The sequence below is a fragment of the Dermacentor silvarum genome, chromosome 6 (assembly GCF_013339745.2).
Source record: "Dermacentor silvarum isolate Dsil-2018 chromosome 6, BIME_Dsil_1.4, whole genome shotgun sequence".
Lineage (NCBI taxonomy): Eukaryota > Metazoa > Arthropoda > Arachnida > Ixodida > Ixodidae > Dermacentor > Dermacentor silvarum.
Genome location: NC_051159.1, coordinates 34,066,083 through 34,080,804, shown reverse-complemented (window position 1 = coordinate 34,080,804; position 14,722 = coordinate 34,066,083). Strand labels below are relative to the sequence as shown.

The 14,722-nt window shown below is 44.4% G+C and overlaps 2 protein-coding genes across 4 annotated transcripts in view; one reads left to right on the top strand and one right to left on the bottom strand.

Annotated features, from left to right (window-relative positions):
* Positions 1 to 4,725, top strand: part of LOC119455403 (uncharacterized) — a 210,586-nt gene extending 205,861 nt beyond the window's left edge. Inside the window, exon 16 of one of the 2 annotated variants that reach the window (XM_049668751.1) lies at positions 4,016 to 4,725. In XM_049668751.1, the coding sequence (XP_049524708.1) occupies positions 4,016 to 4,121 (106 nt within the window). In that variant the 3' untranslated portion in view covers positions 4,122 to 4,725. The remainder of the gene's footprint in view (positions 1 to 4,015) is intronic. The other variant, XM_037716807.2, reaches the window with a different exon arrangement.
* The window catches only part of LOC119455399 (vacuolar protein sorting-associated protein 4), a 105,421-nt gene extending 95,625 nt beyond the window's left edge, over positions 1 to 9,796 (bottom strand). Inside the window, exons 1-2 of one of the 2 annotated variants that reach the window (XM_037716806.2) lie at positions 8,742 to 9,796; positions 6,080 to 7,838 (exon numbers count right to left, since the gene is read on the bottom strand). In XM_037716806.2, coding sequence (XP_037572734.1) covers positions 7,437 to 7,838; positions 8,742 to 9,659 — 1,320 coding nt within the window. In that variant the 5' untranslated portion in view covers positions 9,660 to 9,796 and the 3' untranslated portion in view covers positions 6,080 to 7,436. Of the gene's footprint in view, positions 1 to 6,079; positions 7,839 to 8,741 lie in introns of those variants that run through there. The other variant, XM_049668753.1, reaches the window with a different exon arrangement.
* Positions 9,797 to 14,722: the final 4,926 nt, after the last annotated feature.

Sequence of the window (14,722 nt, the reverse complement as noted above, 5' to 3'; positions counted from 1 at the left end):
TCTCTGCACTCTTGAATGGAGAGCTAAATTCTGGTACACGCACTTGGTAGCATGTTAACACGGCGAAACAATTCAATGACCTTTATGCTGGTCAAATGGTACTCTTCTGCTCCTTGGTCTGCCTGAAATCTCCGTGCAGTATTAATTTGTCCAAAAGCCATGAGATTCGTGTGAACAAGCACAGCCACTCCAATATCTACGCCTTTCTATGGTCGACCTGTCTATTATTCGCCTGCTGCATTCTAAATATTGCCATGAAATTTAGAGCAATAGGTCTTGGTAAATTTATTTACTGCAACTCTTCCAAATGTCTACCACTCGAATGTGAAAGTACAGAACTGGCAGCATTAAGACCCATTGAAATGTTTCATAAAGACTACAAAAAAAAAAAAAAAAACTCAACAACATGAATTTTGCAAGCGCACTGTGAATACTGTGAAGGCCACCATGCTGTGAAGTAGTGTGAAAGCAACCGTTCTTTCTTCATGGTGACAGAGCCCATGCGTCGTACACTCAATTTCTGCAGCTTACATGTAGCTTTTGAATCTAAAGTGCATTCTAAAAGGCCATTTTGAAGTGACTTTCCTAACTTCAAAGTCGCTAAAATGTCGCAAATTAGTCTGTCACGTCGCTAAAAATGTGTCGCCAGTCACTACATACAAAAACTTGACACTAAACCTAGCGACAAAATCACTAAAATGGCAACACTGGATGGGCGAGCCATCCTAGAGCTTACCAATGGGAGAGCTTAGAAGAGTGTGGGCAGTCTAGAAACCATTTGGAGCTGGGCGGGAAGGAGACGGAGCAGAGCAGCTGGAGAATGGGCGCTCAAGAAAGGGAAAAGGCAGTCTCCTCAGACTGCTCCGCATCACCGTCAGTTGCACTTTGCTTCTCGAAGAGGCAGGACATGTGCCGAGCGAGCTCCAGAACATCACTTTGCAATGTGGTGAATGCGGTTCAAATCATGCATCCGGTACTTCAAAGAGGTGTGACATAGTGCACCTCATTTCTCTCGCATCTACCTCTAAATCGCCACCGACTTTTTTTGTTCATCACGAAACTGACTGCAAAATTTTAAAATGTGAAGCACTTTATGGTAGGTAGGCATCTTCCTGTCTCGCTTCATTTGAGCTCTATTAAAAAAAATACATCGTTGTTGGGATTTCGAACAGGTCCACCTACACAACAGCCCCATGCCCTGTCCATTAGGCAACAAATGCATTTATGGCGTGAGAGAATACCACCCTTGCCACACTATGAAATCCAGCGCTTTGACATGGCTGGCGTGTGCGCCCTTATGCAAGAGTGCACCAGTTGCTCCCACCCTTCCGTAGTGGCAGCTAGCCCTTTGAGATGCTATGTGACATTGCATTTGGGACCGGCCCAGTTTGCCCAGTGCACGACCTTTCGGATTGGACCAGGTCGTAACATTTCGTAGCTGCAGTACTATACTGCTATACAGCTATTCATCATCCCTTCACCTTGCTGTTGTCAAATACATGCTTGCATCGTACACACGATTGCTCGCCATGCACAAACACTTTCCACGATCTAGTAACACTTTACAAAACATCAAACGATGATCGCCAGCTACCTGCAAAATGCTTTGCATAAGATTGATTCCCACAGCATGTGAAATCTGCGTAATTTTTAAACTTGCAGCTGCATGAAACTTTATTTTTATTTTAGTCAACAGAAAATGTTCTCAGAAAAACATTTTCAAACTGACTTTGCAATGGGCATGATAATCATTCTGTTGCACCAATAAGGAAAGCCTGGTCAACAAGTTGTAAGCATGCAACATGAGTTGCGCACAACTGTTGTATCAATGTCAGGTGCCGAATACTTATTCCAATAAATAAAAAATCCAAGGACACCTAAGCACTTCCTATGAGAGGTGAATGCGAAAGCATTAATGTTCAATTGAATGCCGCGGAGCCGTCCTTCAAGTTATGAACTCCTCGTTGGCAAGCAAGCGCGTTGAGACGCTTGGCCACAAGGCCGGTGCAATTCGATCCGTGATGTCATGCTACCTTGCCCCACTGCCATAGAAGCTCCCGAGTAACCACGCCGATTTTGACATCACCGCTTTCGTCATGCCAGGCTTGGCAATGGAAATTTTGGTTCAAGTAGCACAACATCATAAAGCAGAGGGCACAGGCCTGCTATCTAGGAGGCGTTGAATTGGCGCGTTTTGATTTGGTGTTACCAAGGTGCAGTTAGAACGCAGGCGAGAGCTTGCACAGACAAGGAACGCGCTGATAACACAGGCTTCTGCAAGGGAGAGTGAGGGTGACGTGGAGTCAGTAGCGCACTCAGGATCTCTGCCAGGGGGGGGTTGACAGTTTGCCAATACCATCTAAACAGCACTAATTTCAATTTCTTCACGGGAAAGTGTCAAAAAATGCGCTTTTTGCAAGTGTGCAGATGATTGCGCGTCTTACATCTTAGTTGCAGTACTCAAATGCGTAAGGAAAGAAAAGGGGTTAAACAAAAGGGGGGGTTAAGTCTGCCTTAGGGGGGGGTTACAACCCCCGAAACCCCCCCGTCGGTGCGCCGCTGCGTGGAGTCGCAGCAACGCCCTCTTCCCTCGTGCAACACCTGGTGCAGTAGCGCAGCAACAGGTGTTCCCTTTCACCCGCTCTCCTCCGTCGAGGCACACTTGTGACGTGGCGTTGCAGCCAATGGGAATTTAGGTGCCGTTTTTCGCTTGTCCAGGCAACAGACGCTGGCCTTTTCGCTCAATGGGCCGTCAATATTTATTGCAGACACATTCCCGAGTGCGACTGGATTCGCTTCGCGGTAAACTACTGCTGTTTTGCATGAATTTAGCAACGAGTGGGCACCATTGTCCTTCGGTGTTATGGGCGAGGTCAACTTCATGGATGATGGAGCAAGTAAAAGGAGGAACAAGGCTTATTGCTGATACCTTAGCTGTTATGTAGCCATTTTGTAGCAATTTACTGTCTTTGCTGCAATTTGTGCCGATCCTGTTGGCTTTCTGTCTGTGCTTTAAGGACCACTTATATAGAGATGCACAGGAGCACAATGAGGTATAAAGGCCAAAGAGGTATTGGGCAAGTGCATTATGAGGACCTAGCCCCACAACTCACAAGATCTACACACCTTATCTGAGGTTCTTGTCTTTACTGAAAGCATCTCACCTTCTTTACTAAATGTAAAAAAGTAGAGCAGCACAGCCCTGGCCCGGGGCCATACCATGGTGTACGAGGTGTACAAGGGACTACAGTTAATGAACTCCAGCTCCATTACTGGTTATGATGTGCAAGATCCTGAGAGTTGCCTCCCCAATCATTATTGTTATTCAGTGTCAGCACTGTTCCATGTTTCTCCTCTTGTTTGTCCACTCTCTGTCCAGATAACTACACTCATCTTTCTGCGTAAAGGCATACTGATATGACACTCTCGACTCTTCTTTTGCATTAGATGAAGGTCCAAGCCTTCTAAACCCTACCACTACTCGCTGGGGCTAGGAGTGGTTTCGGGGGGTGCATATTATTTAGGGTGTGCACCCATGCATGCTAAATAATTTACTGTAATATACTTGTTTCTACAAACCAGTTCCAGTTCTGGTACATGGGAGGTAAGTGTGTCATGATGTCATGACACAATGGCTCGTTTTGTTCCCACGATTGCTGCAGCTGCAATAGCCAGGAGAAATGTGCACAACGTTCTTGTTTATTGTATTTTTTCATGATCAGCGTCATCATACCTAACCTTACTATTACATGACATCAGCAAATTTTGCTGTCATGACGTCACAATAATGTTAATGACCCCTGGCCTGGCATGTCGTGTCCAACTTTAGTAAAAAATTACAATATTTTATGTTTTCCAACCTTCATTACTTGCCAAGTGTGATCCTTTTATTTTCACAAAGCATGGGGTAGTTTCCACAAGTTTGAAAATGTGTGTCGGTACGCGTTTAACGGCATGGCAGCGTTATGGGTGCAAAGGCCGACAACATTGACCCTTGCTCTTGCTTCTCTCGCAGGTACGAAGTGTCCGATGAAGAAGACATGCTTTTACCCGACAAGTACCAGACGGTCAGGCCTCGCAGCAGCTCGGAAGACGAAGCTGACCTGGCCATAGTGGCATGACAGATTGTGCTGTTGTGCGCACCCAAGTTCCTTCCTTACACACATCATCCTAATAATGTGTTGAACGCAGTTGGCATTCTGGGGGGGAAAAAAAGGACTTTGCTGAGCAGGGAACAACATTAGGTTTGCGAGAATGATGCCCTCCATAATGAGTGAGGTACACGGGCAGGCTGAAATTGCAAAGCAGCCGAGCAGACGTGTTCCCGAGTGCCACTGGATTCGCTTCGCGGTTAACTACGTTACAGTGCCTCAGACTTTTGTTGTCTTGGGAACATTCTCATGCCCTACTTTGAAGGTGATTTCGCTACCACGGTTTTCTGTGGCAAGTTGAGGCTGTCTGTATTGCATTCTAATAGACGATGTTGCGTGCACCTGGCTCGAGGTTGGAACATTGTGGGTCATGTTTGCCCAGGTAGCAAGCGAGGCAACATTGGCGGCACTGGAACGTGACCACAGCACGCGAGTACTGAAGAAGGAACATGCATATTAAATTTCAAGTTTTCTAGAAGCGGTCAACTGATTGCTAAATTTGTTCACACTAGGGGGGAGTAGGTCGAAAACTGCTATGTAAGCACTTTTGAGATCAATAGAGATTCTGTTTTTCTGCCCCAATAGAGGTTCTCCCCCACCTTCTCCGAACCAAAAGTCGGGCGAACTGTCGGTACCATTCCTGGTACCACCCATTTGGTCTCCTTTGATGCCTCTCTGCTGCCTGGGCATATCATTTTGTCTAACATATCACACAGCATATCATGGCATCTCATAAGGTTCCTTTGCCCTAGCGGATGCATTTAGAGATAGGCTGTGTGTGTTATCTCTTCCTCAGAAAGGAAAACATGAAAATAAACACTCATCCTAACTCTCAAGTCTTTACCTTGAGAGCGGGTCCCTCTTGGCGGTGTGTTTGTTTCTTTGACTGACTGTCATTCCGGAAAGTTCGTTTTTGCCAAGGCGGGGATGTTGGTCTCAAATTCGAGGCGTTTTGCCGAGGCGGACGTGTTTCAAAACTCAGGGCTGTTTTTTAACAAATATTTTTTTTATACATGTCGTTGTTTGTTGAGTTGTGTATTAGGTGTGATGGCCTTTGTAAAGTTTTTTACACTAGAAGGTGTGTGGCCACGCCGTGCATATATTTAAAAAGTTGGAGCCTCGCGTGCATGCATGCTGGTTTCCTGTGCCTGTTTTTGCGTGTTTGAGCTCTTAAATGCGAGATCGAGTGCCAGACTATGTGATATGTGCTCCAATTCCATTCTTACCTCTTGTGTTTCTTTCACCAAAAACGTTTTTGAAGGACCAGCGTTAACCACAAAATTCCTAAACTGACCACATTTTTAATAAGCTGACCCTTTGCATTTTGAAAGACGGGTATTAATGCATGAAACGAGAAGACACAGTATAGAATTTTTTTTTAACTGATTGTCATGGCACTTTCACATGCTAATGCAGCTATTTGCGAGAAATACTCTCTTGTGCCAAGTTTTGTACATATACGATGAATTGTTGCCACTGTACCATAATCCTTCACAAAATGTACCATACAGTAATAGTACTCAGCTTCTCGTAAGCTTTCTTTCCTCAAGATACCTCTGTGAAACTAATCACCTGTACTTGCTCCCAGTGAGAGTTCTCATCTTCCATTCCATTGCAAACATTCATTGGGCTACTCTTCATACACAAGTGTTAATTTATCTGCTGCTAATACTATTTTTTGTACAAAGTCGATAGTCTCCTTGTATTGAGAATGAAAAAAAAAAAAAAATAACTGTCTTCTTTAACTGTTATGTTGGCCGAAATAAAACAATGACTAATGATATGTGCTCCTGTGTTTGTGACTTTACATTGATATTCGAGTACAAGTTTTGTTGACTGGTATGGATTAGCACATTGGTGTTTGTCCTTGGCATTCGGATAATGACACATTGTGTCTACAGTGCTTTGATGTAGCTCAGAAACAACTCTGCCATCTTTACAGTTTATTGTACTTTCTTGTGTCAAGAAGCTTATCCAACCACTTCCCAATTTGAACAACCAAATGAAATATGACATATTTTACATTCAGAACTGGCAATTCATGTATTGCCCAAGAGGTTTCCTGTTTTTTTTTTTTTTAAGTCACAAAGCACAATAACATAAAAAGAAAACAATCCTCAACGGTTCTTCAGCAGCATCACAAAGAGCACAGTCTCTGAGGGAGCTACATTTTCATACGGTGCCTGACATGTGTGAAGGAGCGTGCTTAAAGCTTTCAGAAAAATATGACACATCTAAACTGCTGCCAGTGCAGGAATGATGACTGAGGCCGTAACAACAACAAGCAATCTATAGACTTTGCAGAGTGCTTCAGGACTGCTTGGAACAATAACCATCACCAGCAGTTAGCAACATGTCGCACAACCACACCATGTCACTGCCTCGCTATTTTCACTAGTGAAGCAGTTGCTAGCCATCACCTTTTTGGCAAGCAGCCAAAGCTGTAGCAATCTACTCAACTGATGGCTTCTAGCCATTCTGTGTGCCACCCATCTAGGCACTGAGCGTTCTCTCTCTCTTTTGAGAAGCATGCTATAAGGAAGTTTGCATAAATACCGTACTTAATTTTGCTGTCATTCTTATATAATAGTGACATCCAAAAGAGACTCACTTTCTCTTATACAAGGTGTCATACTTCAAACTGCACTTTAGCGACAGGCTTGTAAAGCTTGCAGAGTGCCACGAGCGTCATGTGAAAGAACACAGCTAGCACAGATGGCCTGCTGAAATTGGGAGATGGTGCACACAAAAACAAGATTTGACGCTTTCTGCCTGGCAAAACAGCTGCGATAAGTCATCACGCATGTCCTGCTGCTTCCCAAACTGTTAAGGTGCATTGATGCTGCACCCTCGCTGGATTAAAACAGAGCTCTTTTTTGTTTACCAGCCAAAAGCGACAAGTCTGTTTTATGAGCACAGCCATTAAATTTAGGGGAAAAGGGTGGGCATGGAAAAGTTGGTGCACACTAGCTGGTACATTTTTGACGCTGAGCTATCTGCCGAAAAACCAATGGCAGATGAAAGCTTTTGCGGCCATGGCGACAGACGCCTACACTGAGACACAGCCCTCGCAATGCCCAAGTCCTCCAAACAGTGATGGTCAAACACTGGCCAGTTTCAGAGTCATCACTTCTCTGCTGTTCACATCTAAAGCTTTCATCGTCATACGTGAGTGCAAGTAGTGAGATGCCAATGCTGGAGGAGGCCGAGCCATGACCAGAAAAGCTTTGGTCAGTAGTGTGGCGCATCGTTTTGCACTGCCTCCCAACGCTACAATTTTTTCGTTTAGCCTTCCTGGCCAAAGTCATTCATGAACTTCTTCAATTTGTCGAGGTCGGCATCGTTGACGGTCGGCTTGGCAGTCGACAGGGAGAGGAGCATGTCGCTCATGGTGACCGTCGGCTCAAGGAGCTTCTCGCCTGGCACATCCATCCATGACATTTCGATAGCACCGGGGCTACCGGGAGAGCAGGGCGTCAAGAGGTCATCCACAATGACGTTGGGGTCACTGCGTGATGGCCCTCGCACCCTCCTGAAGTGGGTTGCTGTCTGTACCTTACGCACGGGCTGCATCAGGGCATCGCGCACAAGCACCGAGATGTCAGCTCCGCTGAAACCTTCACTGCGTTTGGCCAGCTGCTTGAAGTCATCTTCTGTCAAGGTATGAGGCGTGTTGCCAATGTGCAGCTGCACAGAAGAAAGCCAATGAAGATAGTGTTGCACAAACAGTAATAACAAAAATGCCAGTCTATGCTACTAGCATTGCATATTGTGAAACATGACACTGCAAGTCAAATTTTGAGGGGACAGGATAGACACTGAATTTCAAGTAGTCTACACTACGCAACAGTGCTCATAATGCGCACAAAAAGCAACCGCTGCGTGTGAACAAGCAAGGTTATCACCGCTCACCCCTGTCATCACATGAGTGACATTGTTTGCACATGGAAGTGAGGCACAATCTTGTTCAGCTAAAGCTCTTCTTTCTTTGACAAGAGAAGACTGTCAGTGAAGGATACTAATGCAACTATATATGTTAATAAAGTGTAATTTTGGTTACACTGCGATTTGAACAATTATCTTTGTGTCTTAGTGTTTGCCTTAGTATTGCATATGTTTTGTCCTGTACTCTCGGAATAAGGTGGTGGACAATCACATTTCTCAATGCTTGCAACGACATAGCCCAGTTCTCTTGTTTGATGGCATTACTTAGTATTTTTTCCAGCCCAGTTGCTCGGAATAAAAACATCACTATTTTGCAACTAAAAACGCAGATGAACGCTGCATTGTAGCTCAGTCTGCTTGTTGACTGAATGGAGAAAAAGATCAATGTTGGCAATTTTTCCATGCACATCTGCAATAAACCACTATTACCAGGTGAGAAGTGGTTTCTACTAGCGTTTGTTGAATTGACACAACCAGTGCTACTCCAGCACGAACATTCTGTGCTTGTGATCTATCACGTCAAAAGCCTTCGCTCTATCGTTATAACAGCAATGCAAACAATAAGAAAGCTACCACTGCGTTTTCGTAGCACTTTGAAGGGTAGCAGTTTAAATTCGCGCACACCTAGCAATCGTGTGCACTTACCTTAAACATGTGCATTCTGGCAGGTTCCTCCGGCAGCGGAATGTAGATACGCTTCTCAAAGCGCCTCCGAATGGCTGAATCCAGGACCCAGGGGATGTTGGTGGCTCCCAGCACTAGGATGCCGTCGGTGTCGTTGCCCACACCTTGCATCTGCACCAGGAATTCCGTCTTGATGCGCCGAGTGGCGTCATTCTCGTTGTCAGACCGGGTGCTACAGAGGGAGTCTATCTCGTCGATGAAGATAATGCTCGGCTTCTGGTTGCGTGCCATTTCGAAGAGATTGCGGACCAGCTTTTCGCTTTCGCCGAGCCATTTCGAGACGAGGTGGGACGACGACACCGAGAAAAACGTCGAGTTGTTCGCTTCGGTGGCCACCGCCTTGGCTAGATAAGACTTTCCCGTACCTGGGGGTCCGAAAAGCAGGATGCCCTTCCACGGTTTGCGCTTACCCGTGAACAGGTGGGGGAACTTGATGGGCAGTATGACAGCCTCCTTCAAGGCTTCTTTGGCCGCATGCAATCCGGCGACGTCGGACCATTTGACGTTCGGCTTTTCCATGACGATGGCACCTTCTAATTGATTCATGAGTTTTTTCTTCTCCGGGTTCTCATCGTCGCTGTCCGAGCTGTTGTCTTCCTTTTTGTCGCTGTTCTCGCCCTGTTTCACGGGTTTCTTCTCCTTGGTCTTGGTGCGGAGGTATTCCTTAAGCTTTTCAGCCCTGTCCAAGTACTGGACACACTTAGATCTGATACTTTCCTTCGCCCGATCAGTCTGTGCTTCGTACCTGATAGCATGAAGAAAGTACTCCACGGCATGCTCGTAGAGGCGCAGGGCTTCGGCGTAGTTCTTGTTCTTGTCCTCCTCGGTGGCCCTCGTCACCAGGTCGATCGCTTTTTGAAGAGCCGTGTTGTTACTCATCCTGTCTTACGTCAACATAAGCCTAAAGTCAAACGATGCCGAGAATGCTGTTACACCACCATTTCGATGGCTACCTCAACAACACCAACCCAACCCCAAATAACGCAACAAAGAAAAAACACCACCCGGAAGTTTTGACACCACCCAACTTCCGATCGCGAACTTTTCTCGCGGGCACACTGCGCGTTTCCCGCGATATTTATTAGTATAGCAATTAACGCAGTGTGGGCAAAACTGTTAAACATCAATTATAAGTAACAGGCAAGTGCGTTCGTGAACGCAGTATCAGTTTTGTGTGGCGAAATGAAATCGTAGGGGACGCTAGCAAAGCTCCGATTGCTACACATCATCATCATCGTCACTGACTGTTGATTTTGATTCAACGCCTCCTTTACTAGGAGGCGCTGGTTGATTTCATGGAGGCATGCATGGAGGATTGATCATTGAGGTTGATGTGTTTCTTCTAGTTTCTTCTTTTGTTCAGTATTGTTCAATTTTGTTTTGCCATGGTATTCTTTTTTGTCGCTGTTTTCCCAGTCGATGTCGCCGTTACGGTTGTAACAACGTTGATTGGCATATCGGTGGGTGCCTGAACGTAAACATTGTAGTTGCGATCGCGCCACAACCACGTCACTGCTTTGATAAAGATCGTGAAATCGCGCGCATGCCGGCTTGACGCTGATAAGCGCTTGTGTTTCAAATCCGGTGACGCCGGTGCATGCGTCAGTGGTGCTTCTGGGCCACTTGTGTACAAACGTGTTCTGCAAGTTCAAAGCGAGGCCTTTGTATATAGGGAGCTGTGTCTCTAGCGTCATTTAATCAGTTTAATCGCACAGGCCGCGTCGGTCCTTATTGCAGACGACCTGCATTGACCTTCCCCATCGTGATCGAAGCACGAGACTCAATTGTTCATAGTGGGTTCGACGTCAAGCGTGCTTTTGTCATTGAGTTTCATATAGCTTTTTTACAATGGATCATCGATGATTTGGGCACGCTCTACAGCTTCCGTGTGACTGGCGAGACCGTTTTCTACGTTGTCTTTCGACATTTGGGGGCTATCGCGCCAGTGAAGCCCTGGACTAAGGGCCCAACCACGCTCGCTTAATTTTCTTTTTGAAATAAATAAAGTTGATTTCCTTCCTTCTCACATGTACTTGTATGCCCCACTTGTGTGTCCAAACAAAAATATTGAACGGGAATTTGAACGTGGGCCTTATTGGTTTCAGTTTAAATGATTGAAACGGGTTTACAACTGCAGGTGGAGTCTAGCTGTTGGATCGGGTTCCACTTGCCAATAATGCCAGCTGGAAGTGACCGATTGTGCCATACTAGAATGTGGAATTGCTCCATTGCGGATCAATTTGCTAACTGGCTCTCCACAGCTTGCAACTACAGCAAGCAAGCCAGCTGGGTACTTGATAACCCTAGTTGCGAACTGTATGTGGACAAATGTTCCATCTGGAGCCACCAATTTTCAGGGCAAAACCCCATTGATGCATCTATAAAGAAATTCCATGTTAATTGTGCAGCACCATATTACACTAAACCATTATAAATGGAGAGCCTTGCACAGCACCAATACCAGAAAAAAAAAGGCACTTGATGAACGTCTACTCGGTCCAGCTTGGCATTGCGAAGCCACATGAATAACCCAAGGAGGATAACCTCCTTGGAATAAGCTTATATTGGAAAAATCACAATGACACATATTGATAAACCTTAGAAGACTGGTCTGTGATAATTATTTAGCAAGTATGAGTTGATGCTGCATGTGTTTAATATGGTGCCATAAATGTTTGAGCACAATTAAGGCTTTCATAACTTATCACTTAGCAAACTGCAATTTTTTTCACATCCGAGTCAATCCCACACACTGTGGCAAAAAAACATGTATGCTAAACTTTGCTGATTTTATGATAGTCACTGTTGTGCAGACCACATCCAGTTCATATTTGTCAACATGATGTTTATTGCTCTGTACCACGGTGGATGCTCTGTACATATGAAATGAATAACACCCGCTAGAATTGTTCGCAGCATATCTCTGACAGCCAGTTGGTCCGAATACGAGAGTACAATGTTAACTCTGACCAGCAGCCGAATATTATCAGATCCCAGGTCAAGCTAGTGTGCACCTAATTGGCAGCCAAAAGTGTCCTGGCAGAATGTAAAAATTTGCCAACATGCCTCGTATAGAGATCCCAGCTATAGATCATGGTTTGATAAGGTGCTTGTTTCATGCTCGGCTGACAGCATAGTGGAAGCTGTGAGATCACTCTGGACACCTACTAAGGGTTTGACAGTTAAGCTCTTTGGCAGTTCAGTTTTGTTTTTCTGGTTGAAATTGGCCGTAATTCGTTAAGCTGTAGAAATTAGCAGCGTCGAGATTCTGCCTTTCTGGAAACATTCTTTTAATTTTTATTCGAGGGATTTGCTGCAAGGCACATGCACCAATAAATATTGGTAAAAGAGCATCAAATAAATGCATGCAGCCCTGTTTGATGCAGGTACTGCACCAATGAATTAGCAAATTTGCTGTCTGTTATACGAGCACGTGTCTCCTCGGAGAACGGACTTCTGGCCTTGGAGGAGAGCTCAGGGGCCGGAAAGAAGCGATACTAGTGAGTTGTTGGCTAAAGATGGTGAGTGAGCCATTCAGTTGGCCAAATTGTTGAACATGCTCCCACTGTATCCCTGAATCCAATGCATGGTAACGGGGAAATGGACGACTTGTTTAGCTTGTGTATTTGTTGGCAGACTTGCTTTGTAACTTTCTTCAGTTCCTTCAATGTACCGAGTGAGTTCATGTAGATATCAAATTTCGTAAAGTTTAAGAACATGCTGACACACTCGCTGTCATCGTGTATGGCTTGTAGTTATAACAACAAGGGATCGGGCATTTCAGTGGCATCGTTGCGTGTGTACTTAATTTTGGGATGACTACGGCTAACAAATGAGACCCGTCCTCCTTGTGGAATGACCACTGCAGCCATGTACACCATGCAATGGCCCTTAGAGATGGTTAATTACGTCGGAAAAAATTGGTTGACTTGTTTGTAGTAAGAGATGTGGATTAGCACGGAGGAAGGTCATTGTGTGTCATGGTCAGAGGGGGCTTTCTAGTGAAATGATTCTTAAGAGCAACAGCTGCAGCAATGCTCCGTCTTTTAAGGATTCTGGCCTTCTGTCACTGAGTCATGAGCTCTGAGATAGTGTGGAGCCAAGCGTGCTCTTGCAAAATTGAAATGGTTGTAGGAGAAGGAAATGCAGGGATACTTCTCGTGGCATCTCTGTTTATCACTTCCAGAGTAAGTCAGTGAAATTGCACCTGGTAAATAATGCAAGGTTGGAGAATGGAGCAAACGAGTCGGTGAGCCACCTCGTTGCGTGCCCCATTGCTCCTTGGTGCAATCCTGCGCACCACGTGGAGAGTTGTGGCTAACGTTGGATTGGTGGATTTCTAGACTAGTGGATTTCTACTCTAAGCAGCTGCACTTCCTCCGATTCCAGTATAATTATTTGGCTGAAAGTCTAGATGCCACTTTAGAAACTATGCTCCACTATTCTGCCAGACTTATATTAGTGACCTGCATATAGCAAGACTTTTTAGCTGGTACTTTGAGGCTGGTAGTCTGTGTGTATAGCAGCCCAGCAGTCTCGTGAGTAGGCTCGCAGTCTGTGCATATTATTTCATAAGCAGTGTTCTTGCGAAACTCAGCTTCTATCATTTACTCATAATGTTATTCTAGCTTTGCATAATGGAATACCAGTTGATTGTATATTCTTGCACTTTTCGAAAGGCCTTTCGCAAGGTGTTCCACCAACTGTTGCTTTCCAAACTTAGTACATTAACCACTGATCCGAACATACTGATGTGGACAGAATGCTTCGATCCTGACCCTCAGTATGTGATTGCAAATAATTGTTTCTCACACGCCTGTGCAGTTAAATGTGGTGTTCCTAAAGGTTCAGTACTATTACTCCGTCAATTACTCTTTTAGTCTATATTAATGACCTTCCAGATAAACTTAATGCTTCTTTAAAATTATTTGCTGATGACTGTGTCCTATACCTTAAAATAACCAATAAAAATGATAACTACCTCCTTCAAACTGATCTTGACCGTATATCTAACTGGTGTAGTACTTTGCTAATGACCCTTAACCCAACAAAGTGTAAAAGCACGAAAATCTCGCGTTCTTGTAACTCTTCTAAACTTTTCGACTACAATGTGAATGGAACCAAACTTGAAGACATTAGTATTTATAAATTAAATACCTTGGTATTCATATAACCAACGATTTGTCCTGTCACTCTCACATAATGTACATCACTAGCAATGCTAGTCTTATTTTGGTTTACGTATGCCGAAACTATCATGAAACATCTGCACGCCTTAAATTAATGTTGCATCAAGCATTACTCCGTCCAAAGCTTCAATACATATGGGACCCAACTCAAACTACACTAATTAGTATTTTAGAATCCGTTCAGAACCAATCAGTTCGTTTTATTCTTAATACCTATGATCACACTGCTAGCATCACATTCTTAAAGTCGGCTGTTGGCCTCCCACACTTGGTAATGAGAAGAAAAATTTCCCGTGTTTCACTTTTTCATAAGATCTTCTTTCATAATCAAGCACTGCGTCAGGAGTGTATCATGCAACCTACTTACTCTTCATCTCAGGTTGACCACCCAACTAATGTAGCTATTCCTTTCTGCCGAACTAATCTATTTTTACATTATTTTTTCCTGAAAACTAGTATAGAGTGGAATCACCTTCCTCCCTCTATTGTTGCTATATAGAAGACATGATTTCTTTCAAGTCTGCAATAACTGACCACTTTTTGAAGTAGCTGCAATTGTTTTTGGTTTCTTTCCCTTTTACTTCATATGATGTTTATTTGGACATGTTTTGTACCCAGCTCCTCCGTAATGCCCCAGATGCCTCGAGGGTATTCTAATAAATAAATAAAATAAATAAATTCATATAGGGCTCCTCATAAATATCAACATTGTGTCTCCAGGTCTCTGTGAGGGGATCACAATGTGACATTTGT